Source organism: Nyctibius grandis, chromosome 12 (assembly GCF_013368605.1).
Source record: "Nyctibius grandis isolate bNycGra1 chromosome 12, bNycGra1.pri, whole genome shotgun sequence".
Classification (NCBI taxonomy): domain Eukaryota; kingdom Metazoa; phylum Chordata; class Aves; order Nyctibiiformes; family Nyctibiidae; genus Nyctibius; species Nyctibius grandis.
The window spans coordinates 19,864,757-19,882,444 of record NC_090669.1 but is presented as its reverse complement, the minus strand read 5'-3'; the positions used below and the strand labels follow the sequence as shown (position 1 = coordinate 19,882,444).

The following is a 17,688-nucleotide window of genomic DNA, read 5'->3' as shown; positions in this document are numbered from 1 at the left end:
ATTTGTTAAAAAAATAAGCACACTAGAATTACTTGAATCGCTATGTCTACATATGAGTAACAAAGACGACTGAACATCTTATATTTAAAGCAAATACAAAATTTTTTAATGAAGATAGTACCTAAAAGACTCCACGCCATTCCTGGTAGACTTCACAAAAGCCGGTGTCCTCCCCTTCCTCGTGATATCAACCAGTCCTCCTTTATTGTCCAGGATGCCGTAATGAATTGCAGCACGACATATGCTTGATGACTGACAAGAGCACAAATACATGTGAAATAAATCTCATTCAGAGAGCAACGCTGACCAACCGCTGTGTAAAAAATAAAGAAGAAACGAAACCACCACCAAAGCGACAAATGGAAAATAAACTGAGTACACTCCTTTGGAATCTGGTTGTTAAATCTTACTCTCCCAACACAACCTTATTCTTTTTTTATTATCATTATTATTTTAAGCACTGTCTGGTTGAATGGCAAGCTTTTTTACAAGAACAAAACCGTACATTTAGATACAATTTAGAAGACAAGCAGCACTGGAAATTAACAACCAGTATGAAATATTTCCAGTTCTCAACAAAATATTCAAACCCAAAATATTTCTGCTGAAACCACTTGGAGGAGGAGGCTGTCTGCCATCACAGAAGCTGCAGGGCAAAGATGTATCATGGGCGGTGCAGTCATGTACCAACAGTGAGAACGGGGAATGCAAACATGCTTTTACACAAAAACCCTTTTATCTTCAACCTTTCTTCACCCCAAAAGTAGTTTTGATGGGAAAACAGTGCCATGCTTTATTTATAAATTATCTTGCTAATTCAAGACCCGGCAAATCAGCCCAAAATATTATTTAGTCACAACATCTGACAGTGTTTTTCATATAAAGTATCTGTTCAGCATGACAGCTGCCCACACTAAAGAGGAGGTCTTTGTAAGAGCTGTCTATTGATCTGCATCCCTCACTTTCCATGGGTTTAATTGCACATCAAGGGAATTCATGATAAAATCACGTCTGGAATCACTTTGCCTTTCCAGACTGCTTCTTTTTTTCTCCACTCAGATGGGGAAAATACAGATAATCTTTATTAGCACCATTTTGCAGCACCCCAACTGGAGAATACGACAAGCCAAATTACACTAGAATTGTTGGCATTTCCCATTTCTGTTATTACCACTAACTCCCCACAAATTACATCTATGAGCTATTAAAAGGTACTTACACTCTCATAATAAAATGTTCCAAAGATCTTTCCCTTACTGTACAAGCAGCCAGCTGGGCACAAATACCTAGTAAAGATACATATCTTTGAGGGTGGCGAAAAAACAATTCAAGAAAAACAGACTTTGACTCTATTTCATTTAATAGTCATTCCATTCATTTCACGTAACTCTTCCATTTAAAAACAAGATTGCAAAATAGCTACTTTTTAAAACGGTTTCTCCACCCTCCTTAAAAGCCCGACCAATATTTAGATTCTGTGGATTTGGTTTTTCTCCAAGTGATAAACTGTCCCGTTCTTTGCAGAAACCTTAACCAGAAGTTCTTGACTGGCTGGGAGGGGACAAGCCATGAATTATTGGTCTCGCTTGGACAGCAGTGGAATGCATGAAAAAGGCCCAAAAATCACTCTGTCAAAATTTATTAAATGATTTTGGGCACCTGATACTGTGGGTCATCACGGCTGAATAAAATAAACTGAGTCACCTTATTGCTAGGCTTGGCTGAAGGCTTTGTATGAAGAGAAATTAAGGCTTTTTTTAAAAAAGAGATCTACCTAGATAGTGACAAAAATATGTAGTATAGCCTATCCTGTACTTGCAAGAAGCAGACAATTTTTAGGCCACTTTTTCCCTGCAGCACCCCAAGAGGTATCAATAAAATGTTACCTGTTGCATGTTGAGCCTCTGCACTTGTCTCTCATCTTGGTTTCACAGGTAATGACTTGTGCTGGGGAGAAAAAATAAATTAAATAAATATTTCAAAAAGGAAAGTGTCTGCCACTGACATGAGCAACCACCGTGCACCTTTCCTGGAGGTCTTCGGTGCAGTGAGATAAAATCTTATCACAGACCAACCCAGCCTGGAGCAGTTCGTGCCTCTTTAGCCGTTCACCTGAGACAGGTGTCTTTGGAAATACCAGCAAGGAAGAAACATCTGACAGCAGAAGGCTTTGATTTACAGCCCGAGGTCTGCAGCCAGAGCTCTCATTCTCCATTTAATTACAAACTCTCGAGATGCTGGTAGATAAACTTGAAAAGGATGCGCTGGCTTGCCTCACCTTGTTTTCACAATAAGTCTCTTTTAATTAACAGCAATTAGAAAACAACTGGGGAAGTACTACGAGCTCCACAAACAACTTCAGAAATCTTCCCAAGCAAAAAATAAAAAGGAATAAAATTTTTAAAACCCCAAAAGCTGTACAGGGGGCAACTGCTGAGTGTAGAGTATTTTAAATGGGAAATAAACCCGTATTTGCTAAAGTGATCTGGGGACCTTTGGTTAATCAATGCTTCCTTGAGAAGTTTTAAAAGAACAAATAACTATTGCACATTGATGTGCAGAAGGCATGAGTGGCTTTTGAAAGCTTTGCTCCCCACTTCTGGCAGGCTAACAGAGAGTTTTTGCACAGATTACCTCCCTCTCCACTCAAACATCCTCCCAGTTACTTTTTCCCCCAGCCTCTTCATTGCTTTCCACATCTTTTCCCATAGAGGTACTTCAAAACTTATAGGAGCTGAAAAAGAAAGAGGCTGTCTTACTCATGTAGGAGTCCGGGGTGATTTTCTTGGGCTTGATAGGTTTGGTGGGCTTGCTTCCCCGAGGGTAGAACTGCACCGGGTTTTGCTCTGCAACCTGCGAAATCTCCACTTCGTTAGTCTCATCCGTCTCAGCGACGATGGGATCTTCGTAACGGTAATCTTGTTAGAAGAGGGGATTAAAAATAATTACAGCATGTTCACAGAATCACAGAATTAATCAGGTTGGAAGAGCCCTCTGGGATCATCGAGTCCAACCATTGCCCTCACACCACCATGGCAACTAGACCATGGCACTAAGTGCCATGTCCAGTCTTTTCTTAAACCCCTCCAGAGATGGTGACTCCACCACCTCCCTGGGCAGCCCCTTCCAATGGCTAATGACCCTTGCTGAGAAGAAGTACTTCCTAATGTCTAACCTGAACCTCCCCTGGCGAAGCTTGAGGCTGTGTCCTCTTGTCCTGTCACTAGTTGCCTGGGTGAAGAGTCCGACTCCCACTCTGCTACAACCTCCCTTCAGGTAGTTGTAGACTGCACTAAGGTCACCTCTGAGCCTCCTCTTCTCCAGGCTAAACAACCACAGCTCCCTCAGCTGTTCCTCATAGGTCATACCCTCCAGACCCTTCACCAGCTTCGCATTGATGGTAAGTCAGACAGGTCCATATTTTGAGGGAGGCGATTTGGTTTGACGAGGATCTGCTTTGAAACAGTTGAAACGTCCCTCGCTTTACCCTTCGCTGGAGAACAGGCTGCCTGCTGTTGCAGCTGGGCAAAGGGATTTCGGAAATGGTGCCAGCAAAATTCATTCGCTTGGCCGGTCCTACCCGAAACTCTGCACTGCTCTCGTCCTCAGCAGTGAGGAGAGGCACGATGCAAACAAACAGATGATGGATGGTGGCTCTGAGAGGGCTTTCTGCCACCGGGGCATCCCCTCCCCGCTCCCCACTGCAGCCCACCTGCAACCCCAGGCTAAAAATGATAAATGCAACGTTGCTTTGGGCAAGTCTCCAGGGAACCTGCCCGTTTCTAAGAGCCCAGTTCTCTGTGAAGCAAAACACATGGGAGAAGAAAAACGCCCTCAGAAGAAAATCCCCCAAGTGCTGCTTCACCAGAGGTTTCAGTGTGAATAATGTTTTTCAGAGGACTCCACATGTCAGGAAAAAACTGTCCACAGTCCCCTCCTCTCCTCCAAGAGACACGAATCACTGCATTCATTTCACAGCCGTGAAAACCAAGGTGGGGAGAGAGGGAAACGCTCCGTCCCTGGCCCCTGAAGGAGCGGGGCAGGCGGCCAAGCTCTGCCCACCCACGTCGCCTCCGGTAAGCACTGGAGAACATTCCCTTCCCAAACAAACCCTGCGAGGACGGGATCGCTCCTGCCCGCAGCCTGCCAGCAGTCAAAATCCCACCGGAGCTCCCGAGCCAAACCCACGTAAGCTCAGAGCAGCTTCCCCCCATCCGAGAGCTCGTTCTCATTTTCACTGGGGAAAACACGCCAAGTCCGAGCTCCAGGTTTTGAGCAGTTCAGGGCTTTTTGGTTGCAGCAGCGGTCACTGATTTACCGCATGCCACGATGTCGAAATATTAAGGATGGCCAATTAAAAAGTGCATAAAGCTGCGGTTGCTTCTAATTAAAAGTTTCCAGGCGAAAGTTTCCTCCAGCCTTTCCCCTTGCCCAGGAGGGTGCCGGGGAGCCCCAAGCCCCCCACCACACACCTTTGTAGCAGAGGTTGTTCTGGCAGCCTCCTCCGTAGCTCGGCGGGCACTCGGAGCAGGGGCGGCCGGTCTTGTACGGGGCTTCTCCAATCCAGTTGCCCCTGCAAGCACGGGAGCAATACGCACCCATCAGACACCCAAACACCCATCCAAGCCCTGAGACTGCCTGGCACTAAGGGAGTGGGGAAAATGGGGGTTTCTGCTGTGCTCATCCTTGGATAAGGGGCTGTAAATGGGGAAAAGATGGCCTGACCCCACAATTTCTGTCCCCGTGCTGCCTGTCCTCCTCCAGCAATAGCTCAGCGGGCTCAGGGGCTGCCTGCTTACTGCCTCCCCTTCACCGGACGCTTGCCTTCATTTCTCTTGTTCATCAGAGCCACAAGTCTCACACCATTTTCTGCAACAACCCCAGGCAGAGACATTGGACAGGCTGGAGCGCAGCACTTACCATTTAAAAACTGCTCCATTTTCCATCTGGAACCATTTCCAAACAGAAAAACATCAGAAATAATACACACACCCCCTGTGCCAGATCATCTGGGAGGCAGAGCAGCACTTCGCACTCTCTCCTCACCCAACCTGGCCATCCTCAAGTCCCAAATTTTGCCTGTGAGGCCACAGAAACATCATCCTGATCCAGAGCAACTCAGCAAAGACTAAACAACCAGCCCAGGAAAGCCTTGTAAGAAAAATGTTCCTCCTCATTTCACCTCCAAGATGATATTTTTAGGGTTTTACTGAAATAAATACTACCATCTTACGTAAACAGAAGTAAATCAATGGATTATTGCATTTTCCTCAAGAAACTACTCAGAAACAAAAGCCCTTTTTGGCACTCTGTACTGCAAACTTTAGGGGCTGAGAAGGTTGAAGGAGCCGGTGTTCAGCCCGTGGCTACAAACCCTTTGGTTATTGCTCTTTTAGCTGTCTCCACCTATAAGGCTAGATGAGGACAATGTGCACTGATGCCAGAGAGAAAAGATTAAGCAGAAACTGCAGAAACAGAGTATTTTTCCATCCAGCAGCCCTGAATGACGTGCAAATAGCCCAGCCTGCTGCGGGAGCTCCATGGGAGACGGTGCGATCCCGTATGAGGACTAGGTTATTAAATCAGTAGTTAACGTCGGGAGAGGGGCTTAGACAACCCACCCGTAGGCCTCTGCCTGGATCGTGACCCACGCATCTTTTTTTTCCCTGCGTTATTCTGCCCTATGATCTCCAGAAGTCGGATGCTCTCCAAGCCGCTCCATTTGTATATAGTGATTTCCCTATTTCATTTTGTTGCTAAGATGTAAATCGCCAAGATCTCGGAGCAGGAATGTTTCTCCTATTAGCCATTAAAGCAGAAAATATTAATTGCCATTGCCAGGGAGGAAACTTGTCCTGGATGCAGTAATCAAGAAACGTGATTTTCATTTTGAAATTAATCAAACCCTTGAGTTAGCTGCATCACTCAGGATTTAGCTATTTCACTTTTTTTTTTTTTTTTAAGCCACGGGGAGCTCATCAGGTCTGGGATTTATCTGTTCGCAGCTCCTCGCAGCGGGCCCCAGCTCTCTTCACTTCCACCAGCGACCGCGGCAGGGCTGGCTTTGCACGCAGCAGCGGTGTGTTTAAACTGGCAGATTTTGCAGGTTGGGGGGGGGATGGTGAAAATGTGTTCAGATATTCCAGCCTACCTGGCTGGGTACGGAGGCTGGAGCCGTGCTGAGCGGCGTTAATCACCACCCCATCCCTTCCCACCCTCCCGGCAGCAGAAAGTGCGAGCCTCGCTTGGCAGCGCACGCCGGCTCCGTCCTGGCCATCTCCTGCTCCTCCTTCCCATGGCAGGAACATCAAAGCTCCAGCCTGGCCCCGGCCCCTCATTCAGTTTTCCAGGCAATGCTCAGAAGTCCCGAACCAGAAGACTAAAGAGAAAATTTAAAGCCACAACCACCAGTCTAGACTGCCTGAAATCTCTTCCCCAGACCCCGGGCTAGTTAAGCCAGTTTAGGAAAGCTGGAGAGAGCCCAGCTCATCCACCTTACTTGGGCGAGTAGTTGCAGACCAGGTAGACGGCGTTCTCCCAGATTTCTCCCCACACATTCATCTGCTTGCAGACGTTCACGGCACAGCCGATCTTGTTTGTCGTGGCCCAGACTATCTGCAAGTGCAATGCAGGTATTGAAAATAAAGAAACTACCCCACAACAACCTGGGTATGGGGGGGATGTGGAGAGTACAGGTACAAAAGCCCTGTGTCTCCTTTACCTGGGTGTAATGTGTGCACATAGAGCCAGTGCATTTCTCTGGGCACCACGGGTTGCATTCATGAGGATACGGATATGTGTAATCTTTAACTTCATCGTACCAAGACTGGACGTGGAAAGCTGGAGACCGATACCTGAAGGAGCAAAGACAGCTTAAATCACAAAGTTCTGCTAGAAGTTTTCAAACAATACCTGTAGCCTCCTGCCATAGTGTAAGCTCAGATTTTTTAATACAAGTTTTGCTGAGTTTTATATAACGTTTCTTAAGGCAAGTTCCATTCATTGAGAAGGTGTTGCTTAAAGAACCCGGTAACGTGGTTTAATAAACAGAAAAAAAAATCATTGAAAATGTTAAAGATTATTTTTTTCCCCTAAGATTCACAGCCCGGTCTGACTTTCTGCATTATTTATAGGTTTGACATGCTCTTCAAGTGCCGCTGACCTGAAATGTCCTCCTGACTTTTCCACACAACTACAAAAAACTTCTAGTTTGGCGGAAAGTTGTATTTTGAAAGTAAACAGAAGTTAAGGTTTGCCAAACATCTTAAACCAAAAGCCATCGTGTACCTCTTTTACCACCGGGCAATTTGCTAAATCTGGAAGTACACTAGCAGTCAATACTGTAAGACCTTTGAAAGCGAGTGGGCTTTTTCACACTCACATCACACCAAGAGTAGTAGCGCAGAGTAGCTGGTGCCCTACACTTGTACCCCACCTTTTATTGCAGCAATTTCCCTCTGCACCAAGCATACACTGCACATACTTTGTGCAAACTCTGCACCAGATATTGTGGTCTGTTCCAGCACTGATGCTACTTGTGCTGTTTGGGGGCATGCAAACAGTGTTAAAACTACCTATAGAAATTCATACGCATTTTAGAGCAAACAGAGTGATCTGCAAACTCTGTATCAAAGCAGAGCAGCGCTTCAAACCCACTATTTTTTACTGCTTTCAACAGCTCACATGAAGCAAGCGGCCAGAAATACAAATGATATCATTACCAACTGGAGCTTGTTCTTTCAGCCAACGCTTCATTAAAAATCATTCATTAGAAGTATTTTAAAAACATTAATCTCATGATGTCATTAAGTGAATACTTTCCGAATCCTATTTTACAGGAGAGGAAATTGAGGCAATCAAGTTATGGCCCGTTCCTGAAAAAAGTGAGATAAATCTGATTTCTCTTTCCTCTCAGCGACTGCAAAGGGAGGGAGATTGGATCTACCTCCATCAGTAACCCATGGCCATCTTGAACGCTTGTAGGAGAGCCAAGAACAGCCCAATCTTTTGACTTTGTTTCCAATGGATTAACCACTCTACTTTCCAATCATTATTTAATTCTGCCAACAAAAATAGGCCTGATTTTTATATCAGGCCAATTTCACACCAGCAAATTTCCATTGCTTTCAACCAAGTTCTACTTGATTTACAACAAGCATAACTGCATTTCCACCCATTAGGGCTCCTGAGCACGTACAAAATATTTGCTGTACAAAGCAAGCTCAACCTCTAACAGGCTTAATGATAGGGGCTTAACAATAACCAAATTTCACCATGAGATGGAGAGGCAAATCCATTTGGAAGCCTTAACATCAGCTTTCCTAGCTGGGTTAACAGCTCCACGTTAAAAACCTTCCCCAGGAAGCTGAAAAAAAAAATCTGCAAAGTGGTTTCAGTAAAGAGAAATTAGAAGCTGGATAAATATTTATGGGAAATACAGCAAGAGGTAATTAAAAAGTTTTCAGCAATGAGTTCTGAACTTGCAGTTGAGTCCAGACACTGTTCCTGAGAAACTTCAGCTTTCATATGGTTCTTAGCATGGTGCCAGAAAACCCCCCGAAACAGCAGATTTAGGAACAAGGGTTCTGGCTTCTGCCGTTGTTCTCCTTAAGGAGGAAGAGTGACCTCAGAGACATTACAGCTGCAGTACCCAGAGATATAGATAAATGGAGTAACCCACATCGGTGCTGGTTTGCTGGGAACAGTCAGCTGAAGGTGGTTGCAGATGTTGTCGCTATAACCATGTCACCGCAGCAATATCAGTTATTGATCCTCACCTTTTCTCCCATCTCTCCAGTTCTCTACAAAGCATCAACAAGGCAAACCTTTCCAACTGGCTCTAAAGGAGGATCCATAAATTGCTCTTTGCAATGAGCTTGTAGCACCCCAACTCTTACCTGCCCCAGTGAACGGCCAAGTTCTGTCCAATTGACCTGATGAGGTCACTAGGCCCATGGTCCCAGATGCACTGCTGAGCCCAAGCGTGGGCTGATCTTTCCAGCTCATCATCCCAGGTCTGCAGGGAATAGGGAGAGAAAAGAACAGCTCAATTTGTCATCTCAAGCTTATTAGATCAAGAGACTCAACCAACAGCAATTAGAGAAGAAAGAGACAAAAATGCAGCTCACCTCCAGTGTCTGGCCTGTCCTTGTGAAGCCAGCACATTTTAATGATGTGCCCTGATCTAAAAGTATGTTTCTCAAGATGACCCCTTGCCATGGAAATGCAGAGCACTAAAGGGTCTATTATTTTCCTGCTTGATGCCATGCTGCTTAGGACATGCTTTGCATAGGTCAGCAGGAAACAGACCCCGTAAGACCTCAAGAACCCATCGAGACTACCCACCCCACCCTAAAACACAAAAAGACATTCTTGGTGGGTGTTTTTCTAATCTGTTTAAAAAACCCAACAACCATCAAGGCCAGAGATCTCAGTGTTTCCTCATGACACCTGTTTCTGAGATCTGCAAGACTTCTAACATGCAGTCAGTGCTCCGATGTAGCTGCAGCACGATTCTCCATCCATTGTCCTTACTACCAGGACATTTCCTGGCTTTCCCATCAAGGGGAACTCCAACAGTGAATGTGTTCCTGCCCTTCACTACCGACACAGGTGGAGATTTTTGGTCAAACCTCTTGAGCAAGGGGGGTGGGTGTGAGCCTCCTGGTCCCGTCTCCCCTTCTCATCCCGGAATAACTGCTGAGTCCACTGATGGATCCAGTCAAATTTAAGAGGTGACAAAGTCCCAGAGCTGTTAAGCTAATAACACTCTCACTGAAACAGGCATCAGGTTAGAAGTGACAAATCCCATTTATGGGATTTATGAGGAAAGGATGTTGATGTGAGATTAATCCTCATTGAATATCACCCAGCTATAAAGCAAAACGAGAGCTCAAACATGATACAAAAGCAAATAGGAACACAAGCTTCATTGGCTCCACTGCCCAGGAGTGTATTTGTTTTAAAGGCCAGACTTGCTGGACCCAGCAGACAGTGCCCTGAATTCATTGTGTAATTACTGACAGCTGGTCTATTCAGAACAGTCCTTAGAGGATAATTCGTTGGGATTAAAATATTACCGCACATTCCTACAAATAAAACCAAAGAGAAGAGAGGTCTTGTAATGTGTCTCCAGCCCATTCATGTGCCAGCACGAGGTTATGACCTCTTTGGACGTTTACCATCACAACCTGCTGGTCTTTCCAAGTCCCATCTTCTCCCGAAGAAAAGAAACTCCCGATCTCAAACATATCAAGGGACACATCAGAGCCCGTTTGGAGGACTGGAGGGCATTTAGGCTCTCAAACACATTTAAAAAACATCAAGTGCTCATTCCGAGTAAGTATCTGAACACAGTCTTGGGCAGTTATAACTGGGATGGGGAGGGACCGCATGTCCCTGGCTAAGATGACAGGAAAACACAGTGTCTCCTGGAACTTGGTGTGTCAACGCTATCTTCGTAAGTCAAACATGAGCTCATCTAACTGAGCTAACAGCCCAGGCCTCTGACAACAGCTTATCATCAAGCGTGCTCAGCAACCCAAATTCCAACAACATCCCAGAGCTGCTCTGAGCTCATCAGCTTGGCTTTGAGCTGATCAGCGGCCAAGCAAATTCATGTCAGTCTGCAAAACCCCTTGCGGACACAGCTCTGACAGAGGGAATGAAACCATTTTCCGTCTCAGCCCTTCAGCTCCTTGAAGGTGTATGGGATCTGACCCACCGCACACACATTTCCAAACCTCTGTTTGAGCAGACTATTGCAGTTGTGCCTAGACACACAGCTTTTTGTGGTCTCCCACTTTCTGCACCAGGCAATGACCAGCCATGATCCGCCTTCCCATCCAACACGTAAACCACAGAAACTCTCCCAAGACGTTACGCGTTGCTCATACTTCAGACTTTCTAGCAGAGCATTATTCCCTGCAGCCTCAAAAGTGGAGACGTTCCAAATCTCCTAATTTAATGCAGAGACGTTACAAGCAATAGGCCATTAAATGGAAATTGATGGGAACATACGCGTTACGTCTTCCTTTGATGCCTATGGATAAAATAAATGAACTTGGACAAAAGATGCTCAACAGGCAATTGGGAACGAGCTACATCTTTGCATGGCTTTGTGCTTGATGAGTAGAGAAGCTCATTTCTGCGGGTGTCACATTACAAAGCCACCCAGTTTAAATTAGAGCAGTTATTTGCCTCTTGCTTCTCAGACGTGAATGCGGTCAGGAGGCTGGAATTATTTCAGAGCAATAAACATATCAAAAAAATAGATTTTAGACTTTCCCAGCTACGCTTGCAAGAATTTTTATATTCAAAGCAGTATCTAGGAAGACTACTGAAGCCAGAGGGGCAGCATAGGTCTATGCTCAGTTTCCTTCTCAAGCACAGATTAAGAAGCCGTCGAGTACGTGCGATTCGAAGTGATTTAGCACGTGGACTCTCTTTTTTTACTCCTGCAAATTTGTAATAGCATTTCAAAGTACAGTGTACACTGTACGTGTAAAATACATGCATGGCATACACACACTGTACTACAATTTGTAGGTTCAGATTTAATAGGAATATATCCCACAAGAAGTCTACTTAGCCTAACTAGTTTGTAAATCTAACCCTAGACACCTGGATTACAGTGATCAGGTTATTCTCTCATTTTTCTCTCCAGCTTAGACTTTTTGCAATACTGGCAATTTACTTTTAAAAGTGGCATGAGAGTCCAGGACTGACATGTACTGGCAGAAGCTTGGACAGGCTTTGCTAACCCAAACAGAAATATTATCCCATCCTGACAAGGAAATTCACCACCCTCCATCTTAGAGGAAGGATAGATACCTTAAACACAAAAACACACTGTTTTCCTTCCAGCAATCTGTACTGAGAACAATTTCGTTTTATCCAGCTGTCTTTGAGGCCTCCGCAAGAGGAAAGATTTCTGTCTTTCATCACTGCTGAAAGCCACCTGACTAAGCCATCTTAAAAGGTCAAGCTGTCTTAGGAACTATTATGTCCTTTTTCCTCTGGGTTCATTAACAAGGAGTTTGGTTTGGTCTTGGCACCCATCCACTGCCGTGACCACTATTACAGAGTCCAAACACACAGTGAAGTGTCAATTATGAAGCTGTTACAGGGTTAAGGTAATCCTGTATTTGAGCAGCTTCATCAGGAAGATGTACACTGCTCACTCATTTTCCGTTAACACCGAATATCTGTGCCAGTTTTCAATTAATTATAGAAACCCAGCAGCAAAACTGTTTCTTTCTTTATTTCTTCACTCCACTTTAGCTTTATCCCATATGTATGTAATTCTTTTGATCTCCAGATAAGTCATGGGACTCACTGTGTTACTGCTCTCTTATTAACAGCCTCCACCGACTAAAGTTCATCGTGGAGTAGATAAAATATCTCTTTCCTGGAACACATTAGCTCCCTTTGCCACTTTAGATCACTTAAATACATCAGATATGGAGCTGGGAGAAAGGACCTTCACAAGGCAGCGTTTGGAGGTGGATGGGCAAGAACAAGTTCTACCGACGATCTGCAAATCAGCACCACACGTCGCCTGTGACCCTCCACACCGGCACCAAAGGAAAAGAGAAAAGTTTATCTATGGTACTAAAGACAGATCATCCTCTTAAATAAGTCCAAATGAGAAGTGTCCTATGCAGAACAAAGGATTAAAGTAAAATCCATGTTCAGAATATACACAGCATTTCCAAGTAATATTGGGTAAACACAAACACATGAAAGACTGATTATAGCCCTTCCAAGCAGTACCATCTTATACTCGGCTTCTTTCTTCACAGCATATAAGGCCCTTTCATTTACCCTCAATCGCCCATAAAAACCGCTAGAAAAGCACACTGAGCAAAGGCAAACATGAAAGTGTAACCACGCTGCAAGCATCAACAGCAGTCGGCCAGTGGACAGTCCGCAACGGCAGCCCTCTCACATCCTCAACGCCAACCAAAACACATTTGGCTTTCTCATGCTTTGTGTTTACTTTCTGGAAATTAATCAAGTCACCTCTTCTCTGGCAGTACCTTGCCTGCAGGAGAACATGAGAGCCTGCTGAGAAAGAGATATAAAGTACCGGTTCTTAGAAAGGCATGAGATTTCTGACAAAATTGGGATAAAAGACCAGTGGTGTGAAAGCTAACAAGGACCAAATGATGGACAGCTGTCCTCTTTCTTGCTGTCCTTTGCTCTTCCTTCTCTTTTCCTTTTCCCTACAGTCACAAAAGGCAAGAATTTCCACTTGCAGCACTCATTTCAGCACAGCTGGCAAACAATTTTACATTACTTTTAGTGCACTATTCCTTTTACTCTTTTAAACATGGTCTTAACAAATCATTAATCATTTAATCTGTCAGCAGGAGCACACAGCTGAAGTCAGGCTAGTTTCAGTCATAACTATATTTGCACATTGGGAAAAGGCACAAAAAAAAGTACTATTTGCCTCCATCATTTTCTGGCCCCGTAATATTTTGATGGTATGTCAAAAATAGCTCAAAGTAGGGACTCTGGCATCAGGTGAAGAAAAACTATTCATCTGAATTGTTGATGGTAAAGGCATATTTCATACTTAATACTTTTAAGTTCTCCCTCTGAAGTGGGAGAACACATTGACCAAACTTTTATTTCGGTTTCTTGAACTATGAGGAGCCAACAGCACTGACCCATCCATCCATGAACTCCCAGGGTTTTTGCAGCTAATTCCAGGGACTGAACTTCTTTGCAGACGGAGCCACATTCCTCAAGCCTTGTCTCTCTAAGGTGCTGAGCAGATTCCCAGCAGCACCATGGATGCTTGGCTCACATTGATAATCTCTGGTGAACAGTGTACGACAAAAGGGCAGATGCTACCTCCACAGTGTTGGGTGGAGGCTGATGGCGACCCAAAGACCATCAGAGGTTTTTCTAAGCAGACTGTGCCATCCCGAAACACCAGTCACAATGGACTGAAAGCTTTCACAGGGAGAACGTGGGTTAAACACTAGGGAAAATTTGATGCTTTTATGACATTAAGGTAATGGAAGAACCTGCTGAGGCAGGCTGTGGAATTGCCATCACTGGAGATGCGTCCAGGGCTGGGCCAGACGCTAGTTTATGAATAATGGAACCAGTCCTGAAACTATGCAGCGGATGGACTAGATGACCCGTTAGTGGCCTTTTCCAACCAAAACAGTCCAATGATCTAAAGCATCATTCACTGTGGAATGAAACTGCTCCAGGAAACCTCTTTAGAAAAACTTACTTCAGAGAAAATTTGCTACACCTCTTGCACCATAAGGAAAATGAAAACAAAGTTAAAAAAAAAAGTAATAATACAGTTAGGCATCAGGAGCTAAACTCACCATGTATTCCATATTAGAGGCTACTGGGTACACTTGACCTCGCAATTTATTGTGGAGCATCAATATCTCCTGTCTGTCTGAGAATAAAATGGCTCTCTTGGATCTGGAGTGAGTTTCCCCATCCTGGTATTTACTCAAAATGCTCTCCAGGTGACTCGAGTTCGGCAAGATAAAGCATTCGGCTGCCTCTGTCAGGAGCAGTACACATCCAAGAGGAAGGATCCAAGGCAGGGCAGGATTCATGCCTCCTCTACAGCCAGCAGAAGTGGAGATGAAGACGATGGTAGGTTTCCTTGCAGGGACTCCTGTGGCTCAGCGCAGGCCTGAATTTTGGGGAGAAACAGGTAGTCAGAGCAGTGCCAGAGAAGCTCTCAGTGCATACGACCCCCACCGAGGAAGCCACACAACCCAGACTTTTGCTTGAGAGTGATGCCTGCAGCCTAAGCAATTATCGTTCACCCCAACTGCAGGAAGACACAAACACCACCATAAGTGATGGGAACTCCGTTTATTACACTGGGGCAGCACCTGGGCATGGCAGCAGATGCCTTCTCCACCAACGATGCCAGGAGTGCAGGTGTCACCCAGCAATGCCCAGCAGCTCCGAGTAATCCCAGCTCCATCCCTTCATAGGCGGGAAGGGGAGATGTTTGAAGCTGTTCACCCAAAGAGCAGCTGTTAAAGTGGAGGATGGATGTGAATAAAAGGGAAAGTAAAATTCCCAGCAAGCCAGATCGCAGAGGTCAGACATCAGCGAGAGCTATTTCAGAGCGGCCCCGCTCTGCCAACAGACTCCAGCAGAGCAGCTGCCAGACTCCGTGAAAGCGGCTGTTTATGTGAAATGTCACGGTAACGTCGAACCTCCGAACTCCCCTGCTGGCGAATGACGCACCGGGGTGTTCTCGCTGACGCTGACAGCGTGGCCAGCGATATGAATTATGGGAGATTAGGAGAGGAGCTGGAGCATCCATCCTCCCCTGACTAGAAGGTTAAGTGTTCCCATGCACACTCAGTAGCCGTCAGCACCAAGGGCTCAGAGAGATGGGCTCCATTTGGTCATTGCTGGGTTTGAACAGCTTCATCTAATCCCCATCCCCTCCCTTGCTCCATGGTGTTCCTGCTCCACCTGCCATTTCCAAACTCTTCCTACCTTCCTCTCCCCCCGGCCCCAACTTCTCCATCTAATGAGCCTTGTGCATCTTGGCTGGTTTTATTTAGATCATGAGCTATTCACGGAAGGAAATATGTGCTGCTGCACGGCTCTGCAGCAGCTAGTGCTCCTTAGGTGGGGTCTGAGAGCCACCAGAGCAGAATCAATCCATCATGGGCAATAAGCATCCGTACAGATGGTGCAAGCACGGCATCTCTCTCCTTAGGGCTAAATTTTGGAAGAAAGATTCCCCATCCCTGTCTTCAACACTAGGTGAGAATCTGGTTTTGACAGCACCGTTACAAGACCCGCTGAAAGCATTCCTACGCAGCATCAGGAAATAAACCCCAGGAATTATTCGAGAAGTTTCAGCCCAGTGACACAGGATTTGGACACACTGAGACTGGATGAGCTGGAAACCGTCCAAGGCAGGGAAGCGCCTTCCAGCTCCCAGCTGGAAAAGCTACGCTCAAGGCACGAAGTCCCAAACCCCTGCTCCCCAGACCCAGCACAGCAACATCTGCGGAGGACAGTGGCAAGCACGAGGTGTTTCACACAGAAGAAACCCCTCAAAAACTCTGAGGCCATTGAGAACCCCTGAAAAGCTGTTGACTGTCTACACAAAACAGGCAAAGTCCCTGTTTGAGGCTTCTTTCTTGCACTGCATCAAGGCAGATGAAAACCAGCTGCCCTCAGTCTCTCTCCAGGCAGAGCATTAAGCTTTGCCTCGGTAGAACAATGCAGGAATGTAATTTGCTCAGTTTAGATAACGGCTTCTCATTATTTGCTGCTCTGCAGAGCAAGTCGAACACACACGCCTTGTCCCCAGCTCCAGGCACACCTGAAAGACAGGATGTTCGGTGGCATCGAGACAAATTCTGCTTTAACCTCATGCTCTTCTCAGCCCTGTTTGTTGGCGTTTGCTCCCCCCCAAGCAGGAGCCCGACTTTCTAACCCGGCTACAGAGGGAGTAGGGGAGGCAAAATGAGCAGTTGCTTTTGTAGACTGTCTGACCCAAATTCAGGGAACAATTCCTACTTTGAGGCACTTCCCCAGGAGTTTAAAAATAGATGCTCTGCCACAGCTGTTTACAACGTGGCCACTAGCACAAGCTGGTTTAACTGCAGCCTGCCCTGTAGGTAGAGCAGGCAGGAACAGACAGCTAACACACATGGCAGCTGTACCCCTCCGTTTGGCCAGGTGCCCTCTGCTAAATAGGAGCCCATATCCACCACCCATTTAAGGCAAACACTGAACTTACAGAAAGGGCAGCTTGAAAAAAATCAGCTGTAACATCTGAAAGCCCAGAGCAGCTGCCCCACTCACGGGTACGCGACGAAGCCAACGCGTCTGGTTTCACGATCCAGCCAAAACCTTGCAACAGATGGTGCATTATTCCTTGGGATGTTCTTCCCTGCATCCCATCTGCGAGCGAGGGGATACTAGCACCTCTCTATAATTAGGTCACTTTGGCACTATCTTCTTTTTCACTTGGGGTGTGTAGGTCCCTTCCTCTGCTTTGGCTCGAGGTGGAGAGCGCTGAGCAACCAAAGGAAGGATGAAGTGATCAGAGAGGGCCAGGGAGCAAAGAGCTCCCTGGCCAGATTAATTGAAAGCAGCAGAGATGCTCACATTTCAGCCAGCTCTCATCGATTTCAGATGTCCATCCATTTGCTTCTCTTAATATCCTCATGCCCAGGTGCAACAAAACACTTGGACATGTGTTAAAGCTCAGGCAGCCCAAGTGCCCTGCAGAGCTGGGGCAATGCCTCCAGGCTGCATCAGGAGCTCCTCATAGGGGAAGACTGAAATCATACTGCCTTTGTGTTGGGATTTGACATTATCCAGAGAAAATTATCAGCTGACAGTCAGCTGAGGAAGCCTCTGCTGTTGTTTTCAAGGGTTGAAGAGGAGCGTTAGCACAGCCTCCCTTCAAACACATCAGGCCCTTGATACTGGTGCCAGGTAAACATCTGGGAGCGATCAGAAATGAGTGAGTCAGCACAAACCAACTCCTTCATATGCTGTAAAGCCTGTCCAAACCGGGGACAAAGGGGAGGCCGCCTTCTGGGGTCTGAGGAAGTGAAAAAGCAGCACCGGACTTTGGAAAAGAATATTTTTAGAAAGCTATTTCCCCAGCTAATGGATAGTGCCTGTGTTTCACAGAAAGCAGAAGAGCTGGTA

At 45.8% G+C, this 17,688-nt stretch overlaps 1 protein-coding gene across 2 annotated transcripts in view; it reads right to left on the bottom strand.

Moving 5' to 3' along the window:
* CRISPLD2 (cysteine rich secretory protein LCCL domain containing 2) overlaps positions 1-17,688 on the bottom strand; it is a 30,718-nt gene that overhangs the window by 11,662 nt on the left and 1,368 nt on the right. Inside the window, exons 1-10 of one of the 2 annotated variants that reach the window (XM_068411291.1) lie at positions 14,883-14,971; positions 14,355-14,677; positions 8,898-9,016; positions 6,722-6,854; positions 6,500-6,615; positions 4,473-4,573; positions 2,760-2,918; positions 1,887-1,947; positions 1,220-1,286; positions 122-252 (exon numbers count right to left, since the gene is read on the bottom strand). In XM_068411291.1, the coding sequence (XP_068267392.1) occupies positions 122-252; positions 1,220-1,286; positions 1,887-1,947; positions 2,760-2,918; positions 4,473-4,573; positions 6,500-6,615; positions 6,722-6,854; positions 8,898-9,016; positions 14,355-14,597 (1,130 nt within the window). In that variant the 5' untranslated portion in view covers positions 14,598-14,677; positions 14,883-14,971. Of the gene's footprint in view, positions 1-121; positions 253-1,219; positions 1,287-1,886; positions 1,948-2,759; positions 2,919-4,472; positions 4,574-6,499; positions 6,616-6,721; positions 6,855-8,897; positions 9,017-14,354; positions 14,678-14,882; positions 14,972-17,688 lie in introns of those variants that run through there. The other variant, XM_068411290.1, reaches the window with a different exon arrangement.